At 44.7% G+C, this 26,164-nt stretch overlaps 1 protein-coding gene across 23 annotated transcripts in view; it reads left to right on the plus strand.

The window, feature by feature from the left end:
* Positions 1-2,199: 2,199 nt before the first annotated feature.
* The window catches only part of UNC80 (unc-80 subunit of NALCN channel complex), a 118,187-nt gene continuing 94,222 nt past the window's right edge, over positions 2,200-26,164 (plus strand). For 15 of the 23 annotated variants that reach the window (XM_075607169.1, XM_075607173.1, XM_075607177.1 and 12 more), the window contains exons 1-20: positions 2,200-2,393; positions 5,776-5,824; positions 6,685-6,841; positions 6,981-7,276; positions 7,468-7,591; positions 7,843-7,916; positions 8,393-8,532; positions 9,290-9,551; positions 10,126-10,260; positions 10,807-11,023; positions 11,546-11,686; positions 11,782-12,050; positions 12,557-12,916; positions 14,007-14,138; positions 14,595-14,742; positions 18,930-19,078; positions 19,690-19,856; positions 21,776-21,874; positions 24,847-25,097; positions 25,502-25,608. In XM_075607169.1, the coding sequence (XP_075463284.1) occupies positions 2,302-2,393; positions 5,776-5,824; positions 6,685-6,841; positions 6,981-7,276; positions 7,468-7,591; positions 7,843-7,916; positions 8,393-8,532; positions 9,290-9,551; positions 10,126-10,260; positions 10,807-11,023; positions 11,546-11,686; positions 11,782-12,050; positions 12,557-12,916; positions 14,007-14,138; positions 14,595-14,742; positions 18,930-19,078; positions 19,690-19,856; positions 21,776-21,874; positions 24,847-25,097; positions 25,502-25,608 (3,369 nt within the window). In that variant the 5' untranslated portion in view covers positions 2,200-2,301. The remainder of the gene's footprint in view (positions 2,394-5,775; positions 5,825-6,684; positions 6,842-6,980; positions 7,277-7,467; positions 7,592-7,842; positions 7,917-8,392; positions 8,533-9,289; positions 9,552-10,125; positions 10,261-10,806; positions 11,024-11,545; positions 11,687-11,781; positions 12,051-12,556; positions 12,917-14,006; positions 14,139-14,594; positions 14,743-18,929; positions 19,079-19,689; positions 19,857-21,775; positions 21,875-24,846; positions 25,098-25,501; positions 25,609-26,164) is intronic. The other 8 variants (XM_075607175.1, XM_075607185.1, XM_075607190.1 and 5 more) reach the window with 3 other exon arrangements.

The raw sequence follows: 26,164 nt of genomic DNA on the forward strand, positions 1-26,164 counted from the left end.
CCAAGAGCAATGCAGAGAAAAGCAGCTACATTGCCAAGGCTGGAGCTGCAGGGCTTATAGGAATAACAAGCACTCCCAAGATGTTACTCTTTGTTTGCTTCTTTTTAAAACCGTCCTTAATTTGATGTATTTTGTTTTATTTATAAAATGTTTTATCAGGAAGTAATACATTGAGAGTTACCTCTTGTAATTAGGCCCCTCTGGCAGTTTAAGGGTTAAAAAAAAGCCCTCTTAACATTCAGGTGATCGCCCATTCAAAAAAAAATGGCAATCCCAAAAAGCAGTGCTAGTGCATGAGAAGATTGCAAGGAGGGTGTTGTGGAGGGAAATCTCAGGTAGAGCATAATAAGAAGGCTGGCTTCTCAAAATGGAGCAGTACGGATTATTGAAAAGACGACACAAGAGTCCATTTCATTTGAGAGATGCTCTGGACCGACAAAATAGGTGTCACTATGGCAACTGTCTGAGCCAATCACAGCCAGCCTTACGCCATGACTCCCAGTTGTGGAATAATATGCAGGGGGAGTGCAGCAGGGTGGAGATAAAAAGAGAACGGTACAGGGGCAGCCATTTTAAAAGTGACCAACTGAAGCTGAATTTTGTGTGATTGTGCTTTTACAGATGTAAAAAGATTGCTCATATTTTACGTGCTCACTGCCATTGAATCCTAGGGAAGCTCAGTGATATTCCGAGTTATAACGTGATATTCTGTGCTATGAGTGGGCAAGGTAAAACACGCGACATCTGTAGGTCACCTCATTTCAATTCGTACCATGAAAGGATAGGAATTACTTTACCATGTTTCATCAAGAAACAGTAATGCTGTAAAGGCAGTTTCTCCATGTTAACACTTATAGGGGAATATTCATTATTATAGACTCACGGCTGCAAAAATGGACCAAAAAACCGCTGCGGATTTACCAAAGTTTAAAACTATCACATTCATTTTAATAAGATGTTTTCTATTGATCATTTTGGTGCTTTTTTTCGCACCAGTTTTGCCCAAGGTTTGGGCAAAAAATTAGGCAAATTACAGCCTGAGTCCCACAGACATATTCACCTCATTATAACATGAGTATGCTCTAAATCCGGGGTCTCAAACTCTGTCCTCAAGGGCCAAAAACAGGCCAAGTTTTATGGATATCCCTGCTTCAGCACAGGTGGTTCAATAAGTGGCTCAGTTGAAGACTGAGCCACTGATTGAGCCACATGTGCTCTAGCAGGGATATCCATAAAACCTGGCCTATTGAGGACAGAGTTTGAGACCCCTGCTCCAAATTCTTATCTCACCAATAACAAAGTCACCCACTAATCCAGGTTGGGCATAATACATGTATACATTGAAACACATGTTCAAAATGACTGAGGCAAATACATATAGTTACATATAATAATACTTTCACTAATGTTCAATAAAATTAATATAATTGCAATAATACTAATATTAATTAATAACTTGATACATAACTCCAGAAATATTAAATTGCCAGTGTGAGATGAATGACTTTATCTTGTTTTTGTCTGATTAAAAATTACAGTAGTAAACAAGCTAATGATGGAGGGCTTGTTTGAATAGTTTAATGACTGTATATTTTTTGGTTTAAAAAAGAGAGCTCATTACCAAAACAAGATGCAGTGAAAATTGCCTCTTGTCTCATTCAATAACTGCTTATTATTAAATGTTAGACTTTATGTATGTTTATATCATTTTATTTATATACAGTAGTGCCAACAATCTACTCAGCACTTTATAAAATTACAATAAGAGGTATTTAGCAAATACTTTATCAAATAGACTTGATCAAATTATTCTAGTTTTAAGGGCAGCTGGAACAAAAAAAATCAATCCAGGATTAAAATCTCAACTACGGACATCTGGGATTTCTCCATCTAATTAATTTCTTTTATCTTAAAAGTGAACCATTGCAAATTAATGTCATGCATTTGGTATGCAATTGGATTATGGGCTGTATATCTTAACAATTCGATTACTGCATTAAAGAGATAGGGATATAACATACTCTATACCCAGGTTAGACCTAAACCCGTGCGTTACCTTTTATGGGGGTATAATATTGTACAAATGTTAGGGCAATAGGATAACAACAGTACATGAATCACAGTCTCCTGTCTCTATCTCTTGTTGGTGCTGCAGTTCCCGGCGCAGCCGCTGGTGTCTGGGCGCTGTCCGCACAGGGAGGTGCTGAAAGCAGATCACATGAAAGCGGACATCTTCCTGAGTAGCGGGTGCACGGAGGGAGCAGCCCGGGACCGGGGGGCTGGAGGCACCCAGCTACCGAGATGGTGAAGAGGAAGAGCTCGGAGGGTCAGGAACAGGACCGGCACCGTGGGATTCCCCTCCCAATCCAGATCTTCTTATGGAGACAAACCAGGTATGGAGGCAGAGGCCGGGGCATCATACTCATCTTCCTCATCTTCCTCATCTTCCTCTACACCCCACTCATCTTTCTCACTACCCCACTCATCTTCCTCACTACCCCACTCATCTTCCTCACTACCCCACTCATCTTCCTCTACACCCACTCATCTTCCTCACTACCCCACTCATCTTCCTCACGACCCCACTCATCTTCCTCACTACCCCACTCATCTTCCTCACTACCCCACTCATCTTCCTCACTACCCCACTCATCTTCCTCACTACCCACTCATCTTCCTCACTACCCCACTCATCTTCCTCTACACCCCACTCATCTTCCTCACTACCCCACTCATCTTCCTCACTACCCCACTCATCTTCCTCACTACCCCACTCATCTTCCTCTACACCCCACTCATCTTTCTCACTACCCCACTCATCTTCCTCACTACCCCACTCATCTTCCTCTAAACCACAATTATCTTCCTCACTACCCCACGCATCTTCCTCTAAACCCCACTCATCTTCCTCTAAACCCCACTCATCTTCCTCACTACTCCATGCATCTCCCTCTAAACCCCACTCATCTTCCTCTAAACTCTACTCATCTTCCTCTAAACTCCACTCATCTTCATCTAAACCCCACTCATCTTCCCCACTAACACAGTCATCTTCCTCTAAATCCCACTTATCATCCTCACTACCCCACTCATATTTCTCACTATCCCACTCATATTCCTCTAAACCCCACTCATCTTAATCCCCACCCTACTCAGTTTCCTCATGACCCCACTAATCCACTAATGCTCCCCACCACTCTACTCATCTTTCTCACCACCCTATTCATATTCCCTTCATCTTCCACCCCACCTCAATCATTTTCATCCCCACTCCTATTCCTCTCCACATACTCATCTTCCTCACCACCCCACTCATCTTCTTCACCACCCTACTAATCTTCCTCACTCCCTATTCATCTCCCTCACCACCCACTCATCTCCCCCCCCCTACTCATCTTCCTCACCACCCTACTCATATCCTTCTCCACAAACTCATTTGTCTCACCACCCCACTCATCTTCCTCACTACCCCACTCATCTTCCTCACTACCCCACTCATCTTCCTCACTACCCCACTCATCTTCCTCTACACCCCACTCATCTTTCTCACTACCCCACTCATCTTCCTCACTACCCCACTCATCTTCCTCTAAACCACAATTATCTTCCTCACTACCCCACGCATCTTCCTCTAAACCCCACTCATCTTCCTCTAAACCCCACTCATCTTCCTCACTACTCCATGCATCTCCCTCTAAACCCCACTCATCTTCATCTTCCTCTAAACTCTACTCATCTTCCTCTAAACCCCACTCATCTTCATCTAAACCCCACTCATCTTCCCCACTAACACAGTCATCTTCCTCTAAATCCCACTTATCATCCTCACTACCACACTCATATTTCTCACTATCCCACTCATATTCCTCTAAACCCCACTCATCTTAATCCCCACCCTACTCAGTTTCCTCATGACCCCACTAATCCACTAATGCTCCCCACCACTCTACTCATCTTTCTCACCACCCTATTCATATTCCCTTCATCTTCCACCCCACCTCAATCATTTTCATCCCCACTCCTATTCCTCTCCACACACTCATCTTCCTCACCACCCCACTCATCTTCTTCACCACCCTACTAATCTTCCTCACTCCCTATTCATCTCCCTCACCACCCACTCATCTTCCCCCCCCTACTCATCTTCCTCACCACCCTACTCATATCCTTCTCCACAAACTCATTTGCCTCACCACCCCACTCATCTTCCTTCCCAACCCACTCATCCTTCTCTCCCCCACTATACATCTGCCTCCCTATTCCGCTGATCTTCCTCACCACCGTTATCATCTTCCTTCTCACCCTACTCATCCTTCTCACCACCCTACTCATCTTCCACCCAACCCCCTCACCTTCCTCCCTACTCAACTCCTCTTCCTTCCTATATGCAGGGACACATTATTCAATGTTACACCTAAATAAACAATTGACCCTGACTCCCTCCCCTGCATGGACACAGGATTCAGTATGACATTTAAACACACAATTACATTTGAGCCACTCTCCTGTATAAATACAGAATCCAATATTACATTTGAATAAAATATAATACCCCAACTCCCTCCCCTACTAACCCCTCGTTCATCCACACAGGGTCTAATTTTACACTTAAATAGAAAACTGCACATGGTCCCCCCCTCATGAATGGACTCAAGATACAGTATTACATCTACATACACAATTACACAGATTAAGCCTTCCCTTGCATGGATGCAAAATCCAATATTACTGCTAAATGTATTCTAATAACCCAGGCTCTTCCCACCCTGATTCTCTCTCCTGCATGGACACAAGATTCAGTATTACCTGCACATTTATCCTTAACCCTCATGAATACATTAAACTTGAGCACATACCCTGTACACACACAGGGTTTCATAATACATCAATTGTCGGTCCCCTGCCTGATACACATAGGATACAATCATATATCTCAGTCAGTCCTCGTAACCCATAATCCTTCCCTTACAGAGCTCACTGTTACACCAAACACTGATCCTCACCCGGCATGCACACAGGCATCAATAATAATAATAATAATAATAATAATAATAATAATAATGAATGTAATATAAAATGCTGAGGTTTTGTATAGGGACAAGTCTGACTAGTACACCAAACCCCCGAATACTGTATGGTCACTGGAATACAGAATACATTGCACCCTGGACATCTATATGGACATTACAGCCCCTACAGTAAGTTCCCCCCAAAACCCTGAATCTGATTTTTACACATTCTTCCGATCCATCCCAACCGACTGGATCAATATACAAGGGTAACCTAGAATAAGCCCAGAACAGCCAAAATATACACATATACAATGTATATTATTTAATACTACTATAAATTGAAAATGCAAACCATGTATTTAAAGAATGAAATGTCTCATAGAAGGCCTCAATATGAATAGAGACAAGTGCTGCACACTCAAAACAAAATTAAAGGCACAATACAATTACAGGTGCCTTGTGTTGCTTATCCCATCATAGAATGCCTCATACAGCCAAAATCCCCATCAGACCTCAAACTCTATTTAACCCCTTTATTCCTGGAAGCTAGGGTAAATCCGTATGGCAGTGAAGGGGTTAAATGCATGAAGTGTTGCCATCACATTTTCCTCCTTACCCATTCCAATGATGAATCAGTGCCATTTCCTTGTCTTCAGGTTTCAGAGCCCACCGCCATTAATAAAACATGACGTTGGTGCGTGTCTTGTTCGGGTGTGAGCTGAGTGCACTGTTATTTAAATAATGCATCTCATTTCTTTTGCAGTGCGTTTCTGAGACCGAAGCTGGGTAAACAGTATGAAGCCTCCTGTGTGGTATGTGTCTGTTTCTTCACCCCTTTGGCTTGGGAAGTGTCCAGCAATTGTCTCCCTACAGAAAAAAAAGTATTTTATGTGGACATTTGAATAACATCTGATTTTGTATCTTTCCCAAAATTTGTATAAGGTTAATTGTGTCTTTTTCACATGCCCAGTTGTGTTAGTTATGTGGCTTCTCTGATGATTTTCAAATCTCTTGTGCTCTTGATAAACTCTTCACAATGAGCTTGAGTGGTTGAAACCTATTCCAGCTTCCCGTTGCACAGCCAGTGTAACCATCCTTGCACTGATGAGACCCAAAGGTTGAAAAAGTGGTCCGTGAGTAGGGTTACTGTCTCTGCACTTCTTTAACCCAGGCTATGCTGAAATAGCTGTGTAAGGCTGTGCATACGCTTATAGGGATCCATGTTAAAATGGACATGAAGCAAAAGGTGACACAATGTGAGTGTTCGTTTGCATGTCATTACCCAGAATCCCTGGTTGCAGTGGAAGCTAAGAGATAACGGGGAAAGGCAGGTGGTATTTTTATTTGCTGTAATTCTGACATAGAAAAATAGAATCTGACGTCAGATAAGAACCACTGGAACCTCCTATTCTGTCCATTGACCTAGTCACAGGGCCTTTTTGTGCTTAAGTGTGTGCAAAGCTCAAAATCCTATGAGTTTTCTTCATACACACTTTACTTTTTTGTATTGACTTACTGCACTGGTTAATCTCACAATGGGGTAACCCAATTTATGAAGTGTACCATGGTTATATATGTCAGAAAGGTATATGAGTATGTGGCAACTACAATAATATGTTTATTTTTTGGGATATATTGTCATTATTTATTCTGTCTGCTTTCCTCTCTTTAGTCATTTGAGAGAGTTCTTGTTGAGAACAAGTTGCATGGCCTCTCTCCTGCCCTTTCTGAAGCTATCCAGAGCATCTCCCGTTGGGAGCTTGTCCAGGCGGCACTGCCACATGTCTTGCACTGCACAGCCACACTGCTCTCCAACAGAAACAAGCTAGGTTGGTAGTTAGTACCTACCTTAAACTGATGTTACTGAAATGTGATAACATTTTCATTCTGCTTCCCTTTGCCTTTTTCTGTTGTTTTATGGTGTGCACATTAAAAGGCCTAACTATATGTGCTGTATTTTCAATGTAGGACATCAGGATAAGCTTGGGGTTGCAGAAACCAAGCTCCTTCACACTCTTCACTGGATGCTACTGGAAGCTCCCCAGGATTGCAGTTATGACAGGTTTGGTGGGGACAGAAGCTCCAGTTGGGGAGGAGGCAGTGGTGCTTTTATCCACCAAGAAAACCAAGGGTCGCCAGTGCACTCAAGGCAAAGCAACCCCAATGAGGAGGATGATAACAATCGGAGGAAGTTCCTACAGAACTCCATGGCCACAGTGGAGCTATTTGTGTTCTTGTTTGCTCCTCTGGCCCACAGGATCAAGGTAACTAGATACTTGTGGCAACTGATTTCATATGAACCGTGCAAAATTAGGCAGCATGGAGGTCTGAATCCAATATCTTTAATGTGATGCATAAACCAAACCATCTCTGTTTGATGATCAACAGATGCAGAACTCCCTATACTTGTGAGATTCAGTATTACTATTATCTCCCATTTTATTTCCGTTGCTAGGAATCAGACCTGACCTTTCGCCTGGCAAGTGGGCTGGTAATCTGGCAGCCAATGTGGGAATATAGACATCCTGAAGTCCCTGCCTTCACAGCGCTGGTGAAACCCATCCGCAACATCATCACAGGTACTTAGAGCACAGAGATTAGGTACAGTACATAATCATTCCACAGGTTTCAGATACTTATGGATTGCCTTGTAAGTTGAGTTAGCCATATAAAAAATAGTTCAGAGTTAAATGATTACCCAGCCTTTAAAATCCAACATTATATGTTTTGGTAAGAGTGATATTTCGTAGACAAATAAGGACAAGATAGATCATTAATATTATGTAGCACATGAAGACTTTGCTTATTTAACCTAAAATATATATTTTAGCCAAAAGAAGCTCCCCATGCAACAGTCAGAACCAAGCATCAGACTCTCCCAAACTCGACATCGGGCACACACAGGTACTACAACTCCCAAATATGTCATTTTCTGTTACCTCATTAGTTAATCACCTTCCTCGCTGCATATGACTAATGCATATCAACTACCCAATGACAAGAATGAATGTTGAAAGCAAAGAGAGTATCTTGTTGATCATAAAGTTATGCCCTGCCATTATTATTAGAATTAACAGTTCTGGTAACCATAGAAACAATGACAGCTGCAAATTAGTACGTGCCCAAAAGCCCTCAAGCTGTTGCTTGGTATGGTTTGAGTCAGTAATGCATTGGGAAAACTGTGGTAGGTTGTGGTACAGTCTGCTGTTCAAGCATTGCTATTATAAACCTTTTAAAAATATGAGGCACGTTGATATGAATAGTGATGAGCTGTGCAAGATATATATTGCTATCCCACCACCATCATCTTGTTTCTGTATAATGTCTCCGCAGTCTCTTTGGTGAGCTTATTTTTCTCCTATTCTTTTTGACAATGAAAGGGATTTGATGTGGTGTCTGAACTGGCTCAGACAGATTCCCTCTCTCCCCGCGCCACTGTATCTAGCTGCCAGAGGGCCAACTCTTTTGATGGGTGCACCTCATCCCAAACATCGCAGGAAAGAGGACCTCCCTTTCCCAGGTACCAGGCTCTGAAAGTTTGGGGAGGGACAGATGTGGAAACAAAAGTACTGTGCATTGTTTAAAACAGCAGCATTCCATTTTTGTTTTCTTATATGGCGCTGACAATGTGAGCAGCACTGTACATAGGATTTTGCAGGCACAATGAGTCGCTGCGTTGTAGAGGTTACAATCGAATTTTGGTGAAGCACAGATAATTAAAGTAACTTGCCCAAGGAGCTGACACCAGGATTGAAACCAGCACCCATACTTCAAAGTCATTGTTTTCCAAATCAGTGACAGTGGGTCACTCCTTCTGCCTAGTTTCAAACAGCTTATTTATGTGGTACAGAAATGAAGGGTTTCATGGGCATCCTCGTAGCTGACTGTCATGTGCAGTTGAAGACGATTTAACTGCATATACAGGCATCCCTGTGTGTGTGTGGGGGGGTGGGGGGGTAGGTGGGGGTTTGGGGTGGGGGTTGGGGGGTCTAGGGGTGGTCATACAATGCACGGTCTGTCATTTGTCCTAGTGCAGATGATATTGCTCTAGGTTGTTTGTGTGCGCTTTTTGTGCTGAACTTGTTTTCCCCATGCCCTTCATTTTTACTTATTGTTAATTAATGAGGAATGATTATTAATAATCTGCTCCGTATCTGCTTGATATATCGAGGGATTGCAGTACAATACTGAGATAAAAACACCAAACAGGGGAATATTTGACCCACAGAGCTTACAAACGAAGTGACCACATTTTCTTGCAATGCTTTCTGTGCCAGGACATCTTTGGTGATTCCACCGTGCCAAAAATCCCGTTATGCCACTTATTTTGATGTGGCTGTTCTGAGGTGCCTGCTGCAGCCCCATTGGTCAGAAGAGGGCACTCAGTGGTCCCTCATGTATTATCTGCACCGTCTGAAACACATGCTGGAGGAAAAGCCAGAAAAGTCCCCTGAACCCGTGGAGCCTCCCCTTCCCAGGCCACGTAGTAGCTCCATGGTGGCAGCTGCCCCTTCCCTTGTGAACACCCACAAAACCCAGGTAAGAAAGACGGAGAAGGCCCTTTGTCAGAGTATCGTCATATTGAACATTCTACATTCTGCAGTGGTTTTACCGTTTTCAGGCACGTGTAACAAAAAAGTAAGTGAAGTCCCCAGTATCATAAAGGCTCCAGTGATGTTATCAAATTCTGTATCTGGACCAGGTGGTTCCAAACCTTACAGATTCATTTTTTCATGTATACAGAGCTTTCCAAACCTCACATGTATTTTCTTCATGTGTACAGAGCTCTCCAAACCTCACTGCTCTCTTCTTCATGTATACAGAGCTTCCCAAACCTCACTGCTCTCTTTTTCATGTGTACAGAGCTTTCTAAACCTCACTGCTCTGTTCTTCATGTGTGCAGAGTTTCCCAAACTGCACTGCTCTCTTCTTCATGTGTACAGAGTTTCCCAAACCGCACTGCTCTCTTCTTCATGTGTACAGAGCTTTCCAAACCTCCCTGCTCTCTTCTTCATTGCACAAGTTTTGTTAAAATCTTAATTGTCCCTGATAATATTCCACTCTTGACCAGTAGACTGTCTCAAGGTATTTTTAACCCTTGTTTCACTTAAAGGATCTCACCATGAAGTGTAATGAGGAGGACAGGTCCTTGGGCACCGAGCCCTATGCCAAGGTCTCATTGACCAACCTTCGGAGATCTGCAGTTCCAGACCTTTCTGCCGACCTGGGAATCAACATCTTCAAGAAGGTGAGATGGCCACGATGGCAGTGGAAGCTGTATCTTTCCACCACTTGATTCTTTAGTATGGTAACATACATGGTAACATTAGCTCACCCATTAACCACTTCACAGTAAAAGGGCGCCGCAACAAACATAAAAATTAATTAAACTTACTAACAGTCATTGCATGCTGTAGCCTTTTAGTGGACATTCATTTCTGTTCATTACACAGAACTTTATACATTATAGGTACCAATTAAAAGAGTGATGTATACATAAGTAAACAGATGACCCAACTAATTTCCACTTCTCACCTACTTTGATCCATCAGCAGGGTTGAGGACCTGATTAAATCCCCTTGGTATTTGCATGTGGCTCATGTACTGTATCGTAACAACAGACCAGAATATGTTATCCTTAGCTTGCTGTGCAGCTGCCCTATTCACACCTGCAGGAATATTCCAACTCCTTTAAGTGTCAGCACGGAATGTTCCTCGGCAATATATCTGTCTCCTCTTACAGTGCTGTCAATAACTTTTAAAATCCTCTCTGTCACCCATTTTCCTCCTCCAGTTTAAGAGCCGTAGGGAGGACAGAGAGCGTAAAGGTTCCATCCCGTACCACCACCAAGGGAAGAAGCGTCAGCGCAGGATGGGGGTGCCCTTTCTGCTGCACGAGGACCACCTGGACGTATCCCCGACCCGCAGCACATTTTCCTTTGGGAGTTTTTCTGGGATTGGAGAGGACAGACGCGCTATCGAAAAAGGAGGGTGGCAGACAACAATCCTAGGTGAGTTAACCTCAAACATTAAGGACTAGATGTATAACAAGGCAACTGACTGTGATGACACTGTGCATGATTTTTCTTTCCAAATAATCTCTGTACACTTTGGTGCAGTTCTTTATACTGTTCTCTTTTGTCCCTTTGTCTGGCTAGAATTCCTTTTGCCTCCATCGCATTGTACGTTTTCTCCAGAGCAGGATTGTCATTTAAATGCAACCCAGTACTTACTACCTAATACCTTTGTTAGCTCAGTGTTCTCAGGTGTAATAAAGGAGATGCCCCTCTTCATTTTCATACCACCCCATTTCTAGAGTTGCTTACTTGATGCCCTCAAAGATGATGATGCCACCAGGTTGAGGACATCCAAGTCTGTGGCTCTCTTCTACTCAAGACATGTTTGTCATTGTGAATTATGTTTATCACAATGCCTCTCTGTGTGTTGTTTCTGTAATGTACCACAAGATAAACCTGAAAACATGTTCATCTTAATTCTTCATGTATGTTCCCTCATAAAATATATTTCTGCAGGGAAATTCACTAGACGTGGGAGCTCTGACACACCTACAGAGATGGAGAGCTTGAGTGCTAGACATTCTCATTCTCATCACACTCTGCTAACTGACATGCCTGACCACTCCAACAGCCATGGAGAGAACACGGTCAAAGAGGGTGAGTGATCTTTCCTAGGGCTCCTGGATGCCGTTAAGGGGGTTGTTGTTTGGGAGATGTTGTACACACAGCCATTCCCTCCTAATTCTTTCTAGTCAGGTCCCAAATCTCCACCATAACGGTTGCCACCTTCAATACCACATTGGCCTCCTTCAACGTGGGCTACGCTGACTTTTTCACGGAGCACATGCGGAAGCTCTGCAACCAAGTGCCTATCCCTGAGATGACGCATGAACCGCTGGCCTGTGCCAATCTTCCACGTAGCCTGACAGATTCGTGCATTAACTACAGCAGCCTAGAGGACACGGATCACATAGATGGCACCAATAACTTTGTCCATAAGAACGGGATGCTTGATCTCTCGGTAAGAGGAGCGGAGTGAGTAAGGATCAGTCGTGAAATGCTAGTTAAGTGCAGTCTTTGCAGAAATACTCTTCTATCTGTGAGGAAAAATCAAAAGGCTAATGATGTGATGGAAAAATAGTAATTGACAATAGATAAGAAGCAAGTTTGCTCCCTTTTCCAAGGAATGGTGGAATGGTCATGGGATTCTCATTCTACAACCTGAACCTACTGTAGATAGCAATGGGAGGAGTAGACTAAATATAGTGCCACTGCTTTTGAAGCAGTTGAACCTTGTTTAAATCCCATTATCCACTTCCTGAGATCTTAGGCAAGTCTGTTTATCTCCTTGTTGCTTAGGCACTAAAGATAACATTCAGATTCCAGTATAAATTCAATCTGTACACCAAAGTGCAAAGAAAGAAAATATTATTATGAATATTATTATACCTGCTGACTCAAGTAAAAGTCTGTGAAAAATAATACAACTATGTTTTATAAACCGCTGATGTAATTACTGCTACTCAGGTTGTTCTTAAGGCCGTTTACCTGGTTCTGAACCACGACATCAGCTCACGTATCTGCGATGTGGCCCTAAATATCGTAGACTGCCTTCTGCAGCTGGGTGTGGTGCCGTGCGTGGAGAAGAAGAGAAAGAAGAGTGAGAACAAAGAGAATGGATCCACCTCCATCTCCGGATCCACCTCGTGCTCCGGGGAGAAGAGGCAGAGCGAGGGGAACTTCCAGATGAGGGGGGCAGTCAGGGGATCGTGCTGCGGATTCGGAGTTTCCTCCAGTGGGGGAACCAGTGGTGATGGTGGAGGAGGAGGGGACAGAGAAAGTGGCGGAGATGGTTATTACGACAAGAATGATAAAAACCCTGAAAAGGTAATTCAATATACATAACGGTAAATGGCCATATTTACTAAATGTTGTTAGGCCATAAGGCACCTTATTCACTATAACTAGCTGTAAGGTGACTTGTGACTTACCAACTATGCACCCACAATGCTTCACTCCTTCACACCATCCAATGATGCAGCTGGACTGTGTGGAAGACTTTGAGGGTCATATTTTAAAGTAAAAATAACAATGTCACATAATAATGGATTGATTTTACTGAAGCAGATCTTTGTATCAAAGCAATTTGGGGTATTCAGTTGATGTTAAAATACATTTTGGGGCTGAAGGAGCGGCTCGGTGAGTAAAAACACTGACTGATAATAACAACACTTGAATCCAAGGAACCTGGTTCAATTCCCGGTGTCAGCTCCTTGTAACATTAAGCCAGTCATCTCCCTGTGCCTCAGGCACCAAAAACATAGAGTGTAAGCTCATCAGGGCAGGGACTGTGTCTGTAACATTTTATGTGTTGCGTACCCAGCACTGTACTGTAACAGTGAAGCATTGAGTCCCATTGGGACAAAAGCACTGTATGAAATAAAGTTATTGTTATTATTTATCGAATTTTGCCCCATGTGTTTGCAATTGGGGCAGGTTCCACAGGAAGCACTACAAGAAGCAAACATTATTTTACGGTATATTTCGTCCCTTCATTTTAGTGTCAGGAATACTGTGCTGTGTCCTAGGGGACAGAAAGCTGGTTGATGATCTGCATTAACAGAGACTTAATCAACAAGCGTTTGTCTCAGCCACAAGCTGAAAATAAAATGCAGGAATGCTGTATTTCCCATTTAATTTTTCATTGCCTTCAGACACAGATAACAATAATAGAAATAGAAATGTAATTTGTGGCTTGTTTGACTGATTTAACAGACAAGCATTGAAAATGGGAACTTGTCCTGCATTTGCTATGTCTGTAATCTGGTTAGAATCCTGCAGACCTGGCAAATTATCATTGTCCTCCCAATGTTGGCTCAATGTGACTTCTGATCGTTGACTCAGGTTGGGTGTCTTGCTCATCATTCTTTTTTCCTGTCTTTTGGGCTTCTCTGTTGTGTTCTCGGTTGGGAATTAGGATGAGAACGTTCCAATCACCACTCACAAGCTGGCTCTCACCATGCTCATCAAGTTAGTGAAATCTCTGGGTTGCGCTTATGGATGCGGTGAGGGACATCGGGGGCTGTCTGGAGATCGTCTAAGGAACCAGGTAATCTGGGAAGTAAAGGGGCTGTTAAAACATGTTAATAAGTTACATAGTAGAGGAGGTTGAAAAAAGACATATGTCCATCAAGTTGAACCTATGTTAAATTTAGACTAAAGATACTTGTCTGTATGTTACTCTAGTCTACATGTTAGCGTACACATCTCAAGAGTGCAAAAGCAACAATATAACGTGATGGACATACAACAGGCAATGGTCAAAGCGTAGTGTGCTGCTACAAATCTGTATTTACAAAGAAAGTGGGATTTTTAAACAAAAAATGGATTTCTGTTCTGCAATCATAAGTGTAGAAGAAAAGTTTCAAATGAACTCATTATGTGTTTTACATATGTGGGGTCCCTTTGCTATACACATAGCAGAGCAATGCGTTGCTGGCAGAGATGGGGTCATAAGTATATCATAATTCCAGGTCTGGAACTTGACTTTGTCTTTTCAATGTAGGCACAGAACTGCCTCACCAAGCTGTATAAATTGGACAAAGTGCAGTTCCGGCAAACCATGAGAGATTATGTTAATAAGGATTCCCTCAATAATGTTGTGGACTTCCTGCATGCGCTGCTGGGATTCTGCATGGAGCCAGTGACTGACAGTAAGTTCAAGAGACGATTGTGGAGCATCATGACCCAGCACTGGGTATAACTGATCTGTAGTGCCACTAAACCAATATTGATATGGTTGGAGTTCAAATATTTAAATAAGTGAGATGCGGTGTACAGTAGCATTTTAATGGAATAAATGTTATTTCAAAGCACAAGGCTCCATCGAATTGCATGTTGGCCCAGATGTTGAGAACGAGTGAGGCGGCCTCCTAATTTAGTGAAGCTCACTCCAAATACAGATGCAGCGGCCATAATTTTATAAAATCACGTGGTTTATACCTCGGAATACTCATTTGATGGCGCGGGATTACTTCCAACCGTACCGCCTTAAGACGCAAATGCAGGCGAGTGCATAAAACGGCATTTTACTGTTCTGGCTTATAAACACCTGAAAGTGACACAGTAGCACAGTGGCACAGCACTGTACACATTACAATTCATTCATTTCATTGCATATAATTGGACACAATCCATAAAATTCAAACAAAGAAACCGCGATAAATGTGCGTGCCTGGGGCGATTGGCTGCGTTCATGCCGCGTGGAGTACCGCAGCGCGCAGGAACACGGTGCCGTGCTGCTTTGAAATAACGGCCGCTGCATCTGTAAGTGAGTCTTCCTTTCGGGAAATGAGTTGGCCTCTCAGTGAATGAATGCGTGACACCGCCAGAACAAAAAATAAACCGGAGAGAGGGTAACTACAAAAGTGGCGTTCAATCACTCATAAGATCAAACGACCGGCAACAAAACGGAGCCGACATGTTTCGTGCTTATGCACTTTATCAGGAGAAGGAGCCTTGATAAAGTGCACAAGCACGAAACATGTCGGCTCCGTTTTGTTACCGGTCGTTTGATCTTATAAGTGATTGAACGCAACTTTTGTAGTTACCCTCTCTCCGGTTTATTTTTTGTTCTCGGGGTGCATCGCACATTTTTTCTATTCTACTATTCACTTGGCGCACAGCACACCCAAAGGTTCCTGCAGGAACCCACGGGACCAGGATTGGACTTATTCACCTTCCACAACCATGAGTCTCTACTCTGATATTATTGAGGATACAGTCTAGGATACAGGGGGACGAGCAAGTCTACAGTTAATGATTTAAAAAGTTAATTAGGTGCCATGTGACGTAAATATGTACAGCTGATTTGTGAAATCTTTTCATTAGAGCAGAACCAGCCAGGCTCCATCTGTTTATACATACTGTAACCCCCAGGCTGATTGTTTGCACGGTTTATAAGTGGAGCTGGCAAGGAAACCTTTCTATGTAATAAAACCAAAGGAATGGATTTGGCTGTTGTGTTTTTTCACCTAGACACACAGTGCCTCACATTCACTGTTGGGATTGTCTTTTGAAGCCCCAGATTTGGTGTTTGGACTGTCTTTCCCTCTCAGTGAATGAGATGGCCTTTCAGTGAGCAAGGCTGAAATCCAGAGAGTGAGTGTCACGGGAGAACAGGACTTTGGACAGATTTATACCGGGATCATTCACTAGGCAAAACAAGGTAGTAGAACAAATTGAAGTTTCGTCGGGTAAACCCGCGTAAACGCACAATGAATACATAAAATACAGACGAAATACACACTTACTGGGGGTTTGAGGGTGAAATCTAGGCTCAAATAGGTGCAGGACACCTGCTTCGGAAGGCTTACCCTGGCCGAGATATACACCCGCGCTTCCTGGTCCTCTTTTCAGCTAAAGATCATAATCGCGACCACTCCGTTCAATTCTCAGAACTTGGTCCTGATACGTGACTTAGTCTCTGCAGGGCAGACTTTCCTAGCTTCAAAACGAAGCCGCGTGCTCTGCTATTCGTGACAGAGTAACTTTGAAAAGCCCGCCCTAGCTTCATTGACACAACACTAGATGGTCTGGTTCTCTGACTGGGGCTTCTCCTTACATACACTCCGCTGAGCTATCCTGAGCATGGAGGTAGGAGGAGCGACCAATCAGAGCATGGGAATTCATTCCCAGCAGCCAATAGGAAAAGGGGCTCATCCTTTATCTGACGTCAGAGGAAGAGGCGTGCCAAGCCGGCTCGAAAAGCCGGGTGGGTGGGAAATGCGAATTAACCATTGGGAGATGTGAGATGTGCCTACGAGCTATATCTCCCCCATCCGCAGACTCAAAGGGTGTCCCCACAGGATGCCCTTTGTTCTCCGGACCTAGACAGTTGCCCTTCCTCGCCCACCAAACTGTTTTTTCACCTCTGGACAGCCTCTCTCCTTTCAACTACGGACTCTGTGCAGACATGTTGGCGTCTAGGTAGATGCCCGGGCTGACTGCACAGAGACTTATAACAAATGCACCAAACATAATAAAACATAGTTTAATACATCATATGTCTTGGGGAGACCCATACCTGTGCGGGAAATAGTTCGGGGATATGTGGGATTGAAAACCAGGAGTCTGGGGGACACTGGGTAGCCCCAGTGTAATTCAACCCGTGTACCGGCAAATCATGCCGGATTGCCGGGGAGAATTAGGGGACTACCGGTAACTTTGACCCCTGAACTCCTGCAACCAAAATAATTGCATTTCTACCCAAATATCCCCCCATAAACTTACACTCAAGAAGTTTCACGTTTCTGGGGCAAGGGGAACATGAAAAGTAGAAAAGCAGGGGACACTTTAACTTTTGCATTTTACATTACATGGCATCTGTCTTATGGTGCTATGTAGCTGCCAGGGACCCACAGATTTCAGGGGTAACCAGTTGGGCTTAACCTTTATTGTATAGCATGGCTACCCCCTACCTTCACACCTCCCCCCTTAAGACGAAGGCTCTTTTCCGCCTCGTCTGGTGGCTCCGCAAGCCTGGATGCTCTGGAGGTACGCTGAACACTGGAGATGTCCTGTCGGGAGAGTCCATCAGCATTGCCATGCTAACTGCCCTTCTTGTGCTGAATAGTAAAGTCAAATTCCTGCAGGGCAAGGCTCCAGCGTAGCAATTTTCCATTCTCCCCGACACCCTTTGTAACCAGCTGAGGGGATTGTGATCAGTTATCACGGTAAAATCTCTACCATACAGGTAGGGCTGAAGTTTCTTCAGTGCCCACACAATGGCCAGGCACTCCTTCTCAATGGTGGCATATGCCACTTCCCGAGGCAACAGCTTGTGACTCAGGTAGATGTTCGGGTGATCTCCTCTGTCCTCGCCTATCTGGCTCAGTACAGCACTGACACCACAGTCCAAGGCATCTGTCTGTACCAGGAATCGTTGCTGTAGTCGGCTGCTGCCAGGATGGGTGCACTACTGTAGCTAGGGCAGACTTCAGAGCCTAGAATGCATCCACACAAGTGGAAGACCAGGCAACCAGAACCGAGAGTTTCTTCTGGGTCAAGTCACTCAGGGGTTTGGCCAGGGCACTGTACTGGGGCACAAACTTCCTGTAGTAGCCAGTGGTGCCTAAGAAAGCCATAACTTGCTTCTTTGTATGGGGCACTGGCCGCTCAAGAATTGTCTCTACCTTAGCCGGCTCTGGCTTGAGATGGCCCCCTCCTACTTTGTGCCCAAGGTACAGTACCTCTGCCATCCCAACTAGACACTTAGATGGTTTGAGTGTCAGCCCTGCTTCCCTAATCCTTTTCAGCACTGCCACTACTTGCACTAAATGTGAGTCCCAGGAATTACTAAACACCGCTATGTCATCCAGATATGCCCTGGCAAAATTTTGCATTCCTTCCTGTAACCTATTGACCAGGCGGTAACTTTGGCCCCCAAACTCCTGCAAACAAAACAACAGTATTTCTACCCAAATATCCCACCTAAAACTTAAACACAGAAAGTTCCATGAGTCTGGGGCAAAGGGAACATGAAAAGTGGAAAAGCAGGGGGCACTTTTACTTTTGCATGTTATGTCACCTGGCCTCTGGCTTATGGTGCTATGTAGCTGCCAGGGACCCACGGATTTCAGGGGTAACTAGATGAGCTTAACCTTTATTGTAAAGCCTGGCTACACCCTACCGTCACAGTGCACCTCACAGTACTAAGTGAGTATGACAGTCTTCCAGTGAGTGAGATTCAACCCATATAAGTGAGGCTAGAAAACTAGTGTCTTCTGCAGATAAAATACATAACCTCTCCCTGATTTATGTCCCTTAGTCGGCAGTCAGTTCAGAACTGTACAGTACACGGGAGGCATCCATAATGACTAATGATTTGTTGTTTTGACAGATAGGGCTGGGTTTGGGAACAACTTCACCACAATGGACAACAAGTCTACGGCACAGAGTGTGGAAGGAATCATTGTGAGCTCCATGTTTAAGTCACTGATCACACGCTGTGCTTCAACCACTCATGAGCTGCACAGCCCAGAGAATCTGGTGAGCGAGGTTTATCAAAATAACGATAGCTGTACAATGTTCTCCTGGAATAAGGAGGCGCACAAACTCCTTTGTCTCGTAAAGCAGAAGTATTTCTTTTGCTGAAGATGCGTGTAACAAACTCAATGACTGTTTCACAAAGGCCCCTACACACAAAGAGTCCAAGAGAGCGTCATGAAAAAATAACACCTTTTCTGTATATTAAGAAGAGCAACAATCATTTGTTTACTTTCTGAGTACAATGATATTCAAATGCAGGGTCCTACTTTTACCTCTTCTTACCTCTTCTTACCTCATCCATCTTTCTATCTCCATCTCTCCATCTCTCCTCTGCGCTATTTTTATTTTTCCTTCTGTTTCTTATCTCCCTTTTTCTATCCAACTTGTATTCTCTTCTTTACTGTGCCCTAATATTGTATTTCTCTTTTAGTTCCTCTGTCACTTTCCGCCCTCTCTTTTTCTCTCTCCACCTTTCCATCTCTCCCCACTGTCGTCTGTCTTTCAATCCTCCTCTGCCCGATCTCTGTCTCTCGTTCCCTCACTCGCTCTGTCCCATTCTCTTTCTAGATGTGTTCTCGTTCTTATATATATATTGCATCTCGTTTTCCTAGGGCCTGTACTGTGACATCCGTCAGTTAGTGCAATTCATCAAAGAGGCTCATGGGAATGTTTTCCGCAGGGTGGCACTTAGCGCCTTGCTTGACAGTGCAGAGAAGTTAACGCCGGGGAAAAAAACAGATGATGCAGAACAAGAGCCAAGGCCTTCTGGAAGCAAAAGGTTTGTGTTTAAGCATGGTGAGAACAGCCAATTATTTCTAATGTTAGGGGGGAAATGCACTTACTGTACATTATTTTAATGCCATTGCGTGAAATTGCTCTACTGTTCTGCCATCAGAAACCGCTGCTTCTCCAAGCTTCTTTGAGATTGTACGGCTTAGATCAGGGGTTCTAACTCCAGCTCTCAAAGCCCCCCAACAGGTCAGCTTTTCAGGATATCCCTGCTTCAGCATAGGTGGTTCGACTGAGCCACTGATTGAGCCACCTGTGCTGAAGCAGGGATATCCTGAAAATCTGACCTGTTGGGGAGTCTTGAGGACTGGAGTCGAGAACCCTTGGCTTAGATGGTTCTGATTTCTTTTTAGCCAGCTATTGTACGTGGTTGTGAAATTGTAACGGTTCTCCAGCTGTTTTGTACTTTTCCAGGGGAATAATGTGTGTTGCTAAAGCTGCTTTTAAGTACTAAGCTTCTTTTCTCTGCTACGGAGGCCACTTCTCCCATAGCACATCCACCTCCTTCATACCACCATCCAGAGGTGTATGGTAAACGGACAAGCCTCATCCAGCTTCTGTCTGCAACTGCTGCTCTCATCTCGCTTCTCTGGAGCACCGCTAGTCCCTAGCTGCTGTGTGCGTGCTCCTTTCTGCCACCTGTTGCAACACTGGCTCTTTCTCATTGGCTACTTATAGCTTGGCTTAAATGCGAGAAGGATACTCATCCTGTCAATGAGGAGAAGTGGTTTAGTGGCAAGGTCTGTAAATGCACACGCTTGTGGGTTCACGTCCTGCTTGGGAAAACTCCACCTGTTCCCCCGGCACATCACTTTACCTCCCTGTACGTTTTTGAGAATGTTCTGGAAAACTTGATGTACATATTCAGATGTCTTTCCTGGTAAAATATCCAGTTAAAAAAAAAAGAAAAAGAAATTCAACCGTTCAAAGCTTTTTCGTACATGAGCTCTGACACAGTTACTGCCCTGTATATGAAACGAGCCGAAAACAAGACCCGTGGTTTAAATAATGTCTCGTTCTTCTAAATGAAGAAATGGATTTCAATTTGGTAAATGAACAAGTCGTTGTATAGCTAAAATGGACAACAGGTGACAGTGTGTGCTCATTTGCATGTCATTGACCAGAATCCCCTGGCTGCAGTGGAAGCACTGGGCCGGCGTGATGGCTTGTGCAGTCTGTGCCACTGCACCGAGCCCCGTGGTTACACTAGCGCCGCGCTGTTCCCCACAAAAATTAAACCGCTTGCCGGGGGGAGAGTGCAGGGGGCCTCTGTAACTCTCCTTCCTTCTCCTTCACCACGTCTTCCTGCAGTGTCCCACATCATGGCGTTGCGACGTCAAATGGCGTCATGACATCATGCGGGGTAACATTGTTATGACAATGGGATGCCCTGTGATGCTGGGTTGCCATGACAATGGGACGTCACATGATGTCCCGGCAACGTGGCGCCATTTGACGTTGCGACACCATGATGAGGGGCACTGCAGGAAGAGACCACGAAGGAGACGGTAAGAGGCCCCGCACCAACTCCCGGCACCGAGCCCTGCAATATTACCAGCCTTCCCTGACTGTATGCTAAGAGATGACGGAGAAAGGCAGGGTGCAGAACTGTCTGCGATGTGAATGTACTCACAAGTAACATTTCTATTTACTGTAACTATCTCATGCTGCTCCACTCCTGTGTTTGCTGCAGTTTGCTAGAATTACCTCAATTTACTCAACAGGGGGAGTTACAAAGCCCCTCCAGCCATCCATTAGCCCCAGGTGGTTCTGAAACAGAAGGGAGTGCACATACAGTAGCGATGCTTCCTCTCCATGGTAATGCCACAGCTGTGTGAGCAAGCTAAGGAGGGGCTGGGCCCTTGGTTGACTTTTTTTCTCCTCTGGTTGGCACCGTTGTCCCCTTAGACCTGACGAGGGGAGTGCTCCTGAAAAGGGCCGGGTGTCCTATGCGCCCGAGGAGTGCAGAAGTTACATCTCTAGCCACCCCCCGCAGTCTCCAGAGCAGTAAGTAGGCAATGATTACAAAGCCTGTGCTGTGCTTCCACTATGTCCACTGGCATAAGCTTAAAGCAGACAAACCTGCCCATTTTGACAGAATTCCAACCAGGGTGTCCTCTGGAGCCTCAACATGCTATTTTTTAGCTATGGGGACCCCCTAACTCCCAAGATACTTACCGTTTTAGTTGCCTGCTTACTTTCAGGATTTTCAAAGATGGTGCTCACAGTCATCCAATAGGAAAGCTGCAATGTTAATGGACCTGCTACTGGCCCGCAAAAACCTGCAGGATCTGGCAGCCATTTTGATTTCCCTGAATCACGGCTAAAACGTTGGCAACTAAAACTATCACAGGAACCAAGGGATCCCATGTAGCCAAATATAGCGCAGTTCCCAACCAGAAACCCCCCCAGGTTAGAATTCTGGTTCATCCAGCCTGCCATTAACTCACAGTAAAACCCCAGATTTTGCTTGATCTCTGGATTTGCCCTCCTGTGGGTGTCCCAAACATTTTCAAATCCATATGCTTCATTTGCCTACAACAGCTTTTCCTGTTATTTGTGAACATTGTAAGACTATTGTGCACACATTCTGCATTGATGGTGTGCTGCCTTCCCATTTATTCTGGAATCCTACCCGCAAACTATATACCAAGAAAACAATGATCGCTCCTGGCCCTTCCGCCTGGTCATTTTAATGCCTCTTAGGTAGGTTTCGTTATTTATGTAATTAGGAGTCCACGTAATTGTAGACTCCAGTGTATTCTTTAATAGTTACATTTTGGATGAGGGAGAAACCAGTATATATTGAGTGGCTATGAAGAAGAAAAGTGATTAAAACAGAATACTTGGGACATTCTAAACTGGTACCAGCTTTTTTTTGTTGTTCTTGTTCTGCAATGTCCTCAGATTACCTTGCTTTCTTTCCAGATTGCTCTTATATTTCCTTGGTCACATTCTGGATTGCTGGCAGCTTGTCTTTCTTTCTGGATAGCTTTAAGTCAGTGCTTTTCTCATTCTGGTTTGCTGGCAGCATCTCCTGCTCTCCTGAACTCATTGTTTCTTGTTTCGGATTGATGGCAGCTTGTCTCGCTGACATATTCTATGCATATCTTGTTTTTTTTTAATCCAGATCACTGCCATCATGCTTTGCTCTCATTCTGGAATGCTGAAGCATGTCTCTCCCCCCCCCCCCCCCCACCCCTGTTCTGGATTGCTTGCCATCATCCTGAAATATTCCAAATGTATTGTGTTCTTTTTCTGGATTACTGGCAGCAGACTTTACTCTTATTGTATGTATATGAAGAGAGATGCGTCTCTAAAGTGGTGCTGCAAAAATCTATTGACAATGATGTCCAGGGCGGAAGAGAGACAAATGAATGTTTTTAAGCAGTTAGATAGATCAGGCTCGGAGTGTTCCTGTGCCTTCATGGCCATAGAAAGCCCCAAACCCATGTGTGAGTCTGCAGGAGCCAAGTCAATAACTGAAGCCCTGCAACACAGCAGCCCCACAGGTAAGGTCCAGGGATCCCAGCAGCTCTGGGTTTTAGGCATATATAACATCTAATAAGAAGCTGATTAGCTAAATATGACAAACTTTTGACCGGCCACACAAGGAGCAATATGTGTACCCACGGAGCACCGCTGCTGCTGCAGGTGACGGGTCTGATCCTCTCAGCGTGAGTCTGTTTGTAGAAGATCCATAGGAACGAACAAAAAAGAAGCAAAGGAGCACAGCGGGAAAGCAGGAGAACTGGAGGCCAGGTACTAACAATCTACATTGATACATTTTGATTTGTAGTATTTGGCCCCAGTTCTCCTGCTTTCACGCTTTAGGCCTAGTCCATGGTAAGCGCTAGCTCGCTGAAGCGTGCTGACGCTCGCGCATGCTTGGCCCTGAGCCCCTACAGCCGCAATTAGAGCGGCTTTAGTAGGGGCTCGCCTACGCTTCCGCAAGCGCGCAGAAGCGTAGGTCTTAGCAGATTTTTAAATTCACGCGCTTGCCGGAGCGCAGGGCCAGTCACGTGAGCGCTTCGCCCAATGAGGGCGAACCAGCTCCGTGACGTCACTGGCCCGCCCCGTCCCGCCGACGGCCGCCCCCTGACGCCCAGGGCAAGCAACCGCAAGGCCAGGGAAAGCACCAGCTTTCCTTGAGCCTCAGCGCGCCTCAGCACGCAAGCGAAGAGCCTGGCCGAGGCCTTACTCTTATTGTAGAATGCTCTGAGTGCGTCTTGTTCCCATTGAGGGTTGATGTAAGATTATCTTGACCCCTCTCTGCAATAATTTACAGTAGTTACAAATTGCTTCAGGCTCAGACTGGACAGAGGTTGTCTAAAATGTTGCTCAGAGGTCTTTCAGTTATTGTGTATCAACACAAAGGCAAGTTTGCTTTAACGCACTGCCTGCCTGTCTTAATCTTCTGCGTCAGACGCAACAAGCTTGTTTATTTAATGTTAGGATGTTTGATGCAGCTCTTTACCTGGAGAGAGAACTTTGACTGGCAGTGTTTATTGACACAGACAAATTGGACCAAAACTATGGAAAGAGGCCCAGAACTTGATACATCCCATTATATTAAGTGTATCAACCATCCTCTCCAATTGAGACTCCTCAAATCAGGAACTGATGCACGCAGAACTAAACTGGAGCGAAGTGCCTTGATACCAGACATTAAGAGAATGAAAATCCCGCTCTTACTGAACCACACTATTGTCAACTCTGGGGATCTGGAGACGCGGCTTAGGGAACCCGTGTGAAACTTTGCAATTACTTGTGAAGTATTTTCTGTCTAAGACTTGACTGAGCATTTTTCACCCCTTCGCAGGCACCGCTGGCAGTGGGTTATATCAGTTCACAGGTGGAGTAGGCTCCCAATGTAACTGATGTACCTAAAACCTGTATAAACCTAACACCAGTATTTAACGCACTAGTTAATGAGTGATGTTACGGTTGTTGAATGCACCTCTCTCTCTGTCTCACAGCATTGCCGAGAATCTAAACGTTCACCCCGATCTGTCTCGCAGTGACGAGCAAATGCAAGGTGCGGGGCTTGGCCGCAAGGACTTCTGGCGCAAGATGTTCAAATCTCAGAGCGCGGCCAGCGACACCAGCAGCCAGTCAGAGCCGGACACCTCAGATTGCACCACCGCTCACTCTGGCAACACTAATGAGAGGCGCTCACGCTCCAGATCCCGGAGGATCTCACTCCGCAAGAAGCTGAAACTGCCCCTGGGTGCGTGCATTTTGCTATTAAATTGATATCGTTTGGAGGGATTGCACGATACATTGAAGAGTAGAGATGCGCAGATGTCTTGTAGTTAGGAGCTCAGAAACCAGTCTGGGGAGTTTGCATATTCATCGGGGCAATTCACATCATCTCCTGGTCGGTTATTTTTAGTGTTTTCACTGTTTGGACAAGAGAGATTGAGAGATCTCCGGGGGAATTTTAGCATATTCTTGTAATCATAAAAAGTCCAGTATTCTTCACTTTTGCAAACTTGTGCAAACATTTGCGCACCTGGATTGCAGATCAGTCCCATGCATCTGATGCACTGCTGCTTTCCTAGCTGCACATCACAATCTCACTGCTTGTGTTTTATTGGTAACATTGTCTCTCCGTCTGTCCTTCTGCCCCAGGCAACTGGCTGAAACGCTCCTCCCTCTCTGGGCTGACTGATGGCGTTGAGGATCTTCTGGACATCAGCTCGGTTGACCGGCTTTCCTTCATCAGACAAACCTCCAAGGTAACCTTGTTGACAACCGGTTGAAAATAATATGTTGTATATATTCTGCATGTTTAACTCCAGGTAAGGTTTAGGCAAAGTATGCTTGATATATAACACAGCAATAGCAAACGACCCCTTGAATATCTCCCATAAAATAACAAAAATACCTTTCAACGCCTAATAAGTATACAATGCATCTGTGTTCTTATGTAGTGACTTGGTCATGTTCAAAAGGAGCTGACACTGGGATTCAGACTGGGTCCATGTCCTTTAAAGGCAATGATATTACCATAGTAGCGTCAGCTGGGAGTTTGGTGGGGCTCAGTGTTAAGGGAGAGCGCAGGGGCCTCTTACCTTCTCCGGCATCTCGTCTGGCACCTCATCTCCAGCATCTCCTCCAGCTACATCACGTTGTTGGGCCGACGCGTCACCATGCGATGTCGCGGCATCATGCGATCATGGCGTCGTCACGTTGTAATGACGACGCGTCGTCACAAGGACAAGGTGCCGGAGATGAGGAGCCGGAGGCCAGAGCTTACAGAGGCCCCACGCTCTCCCCTGACAATCGGTTTAA

The sequence above is a fragment of the Ascaphus truei genome, chromosome 7, assembly GCF_040206685.1.
Source record: "Ascaphus truei isolate aAscTru1 chromosome 7, aAscTru1.hap1, whole genome shotgun sequence".
Classification (NCBI taxonomy): domain Eukaryota; kingdom Metazoa; phylum Chordata; class Amphibia; order Anura; family Ascaphidae; genus Ascaphus; species Ascaphus truei.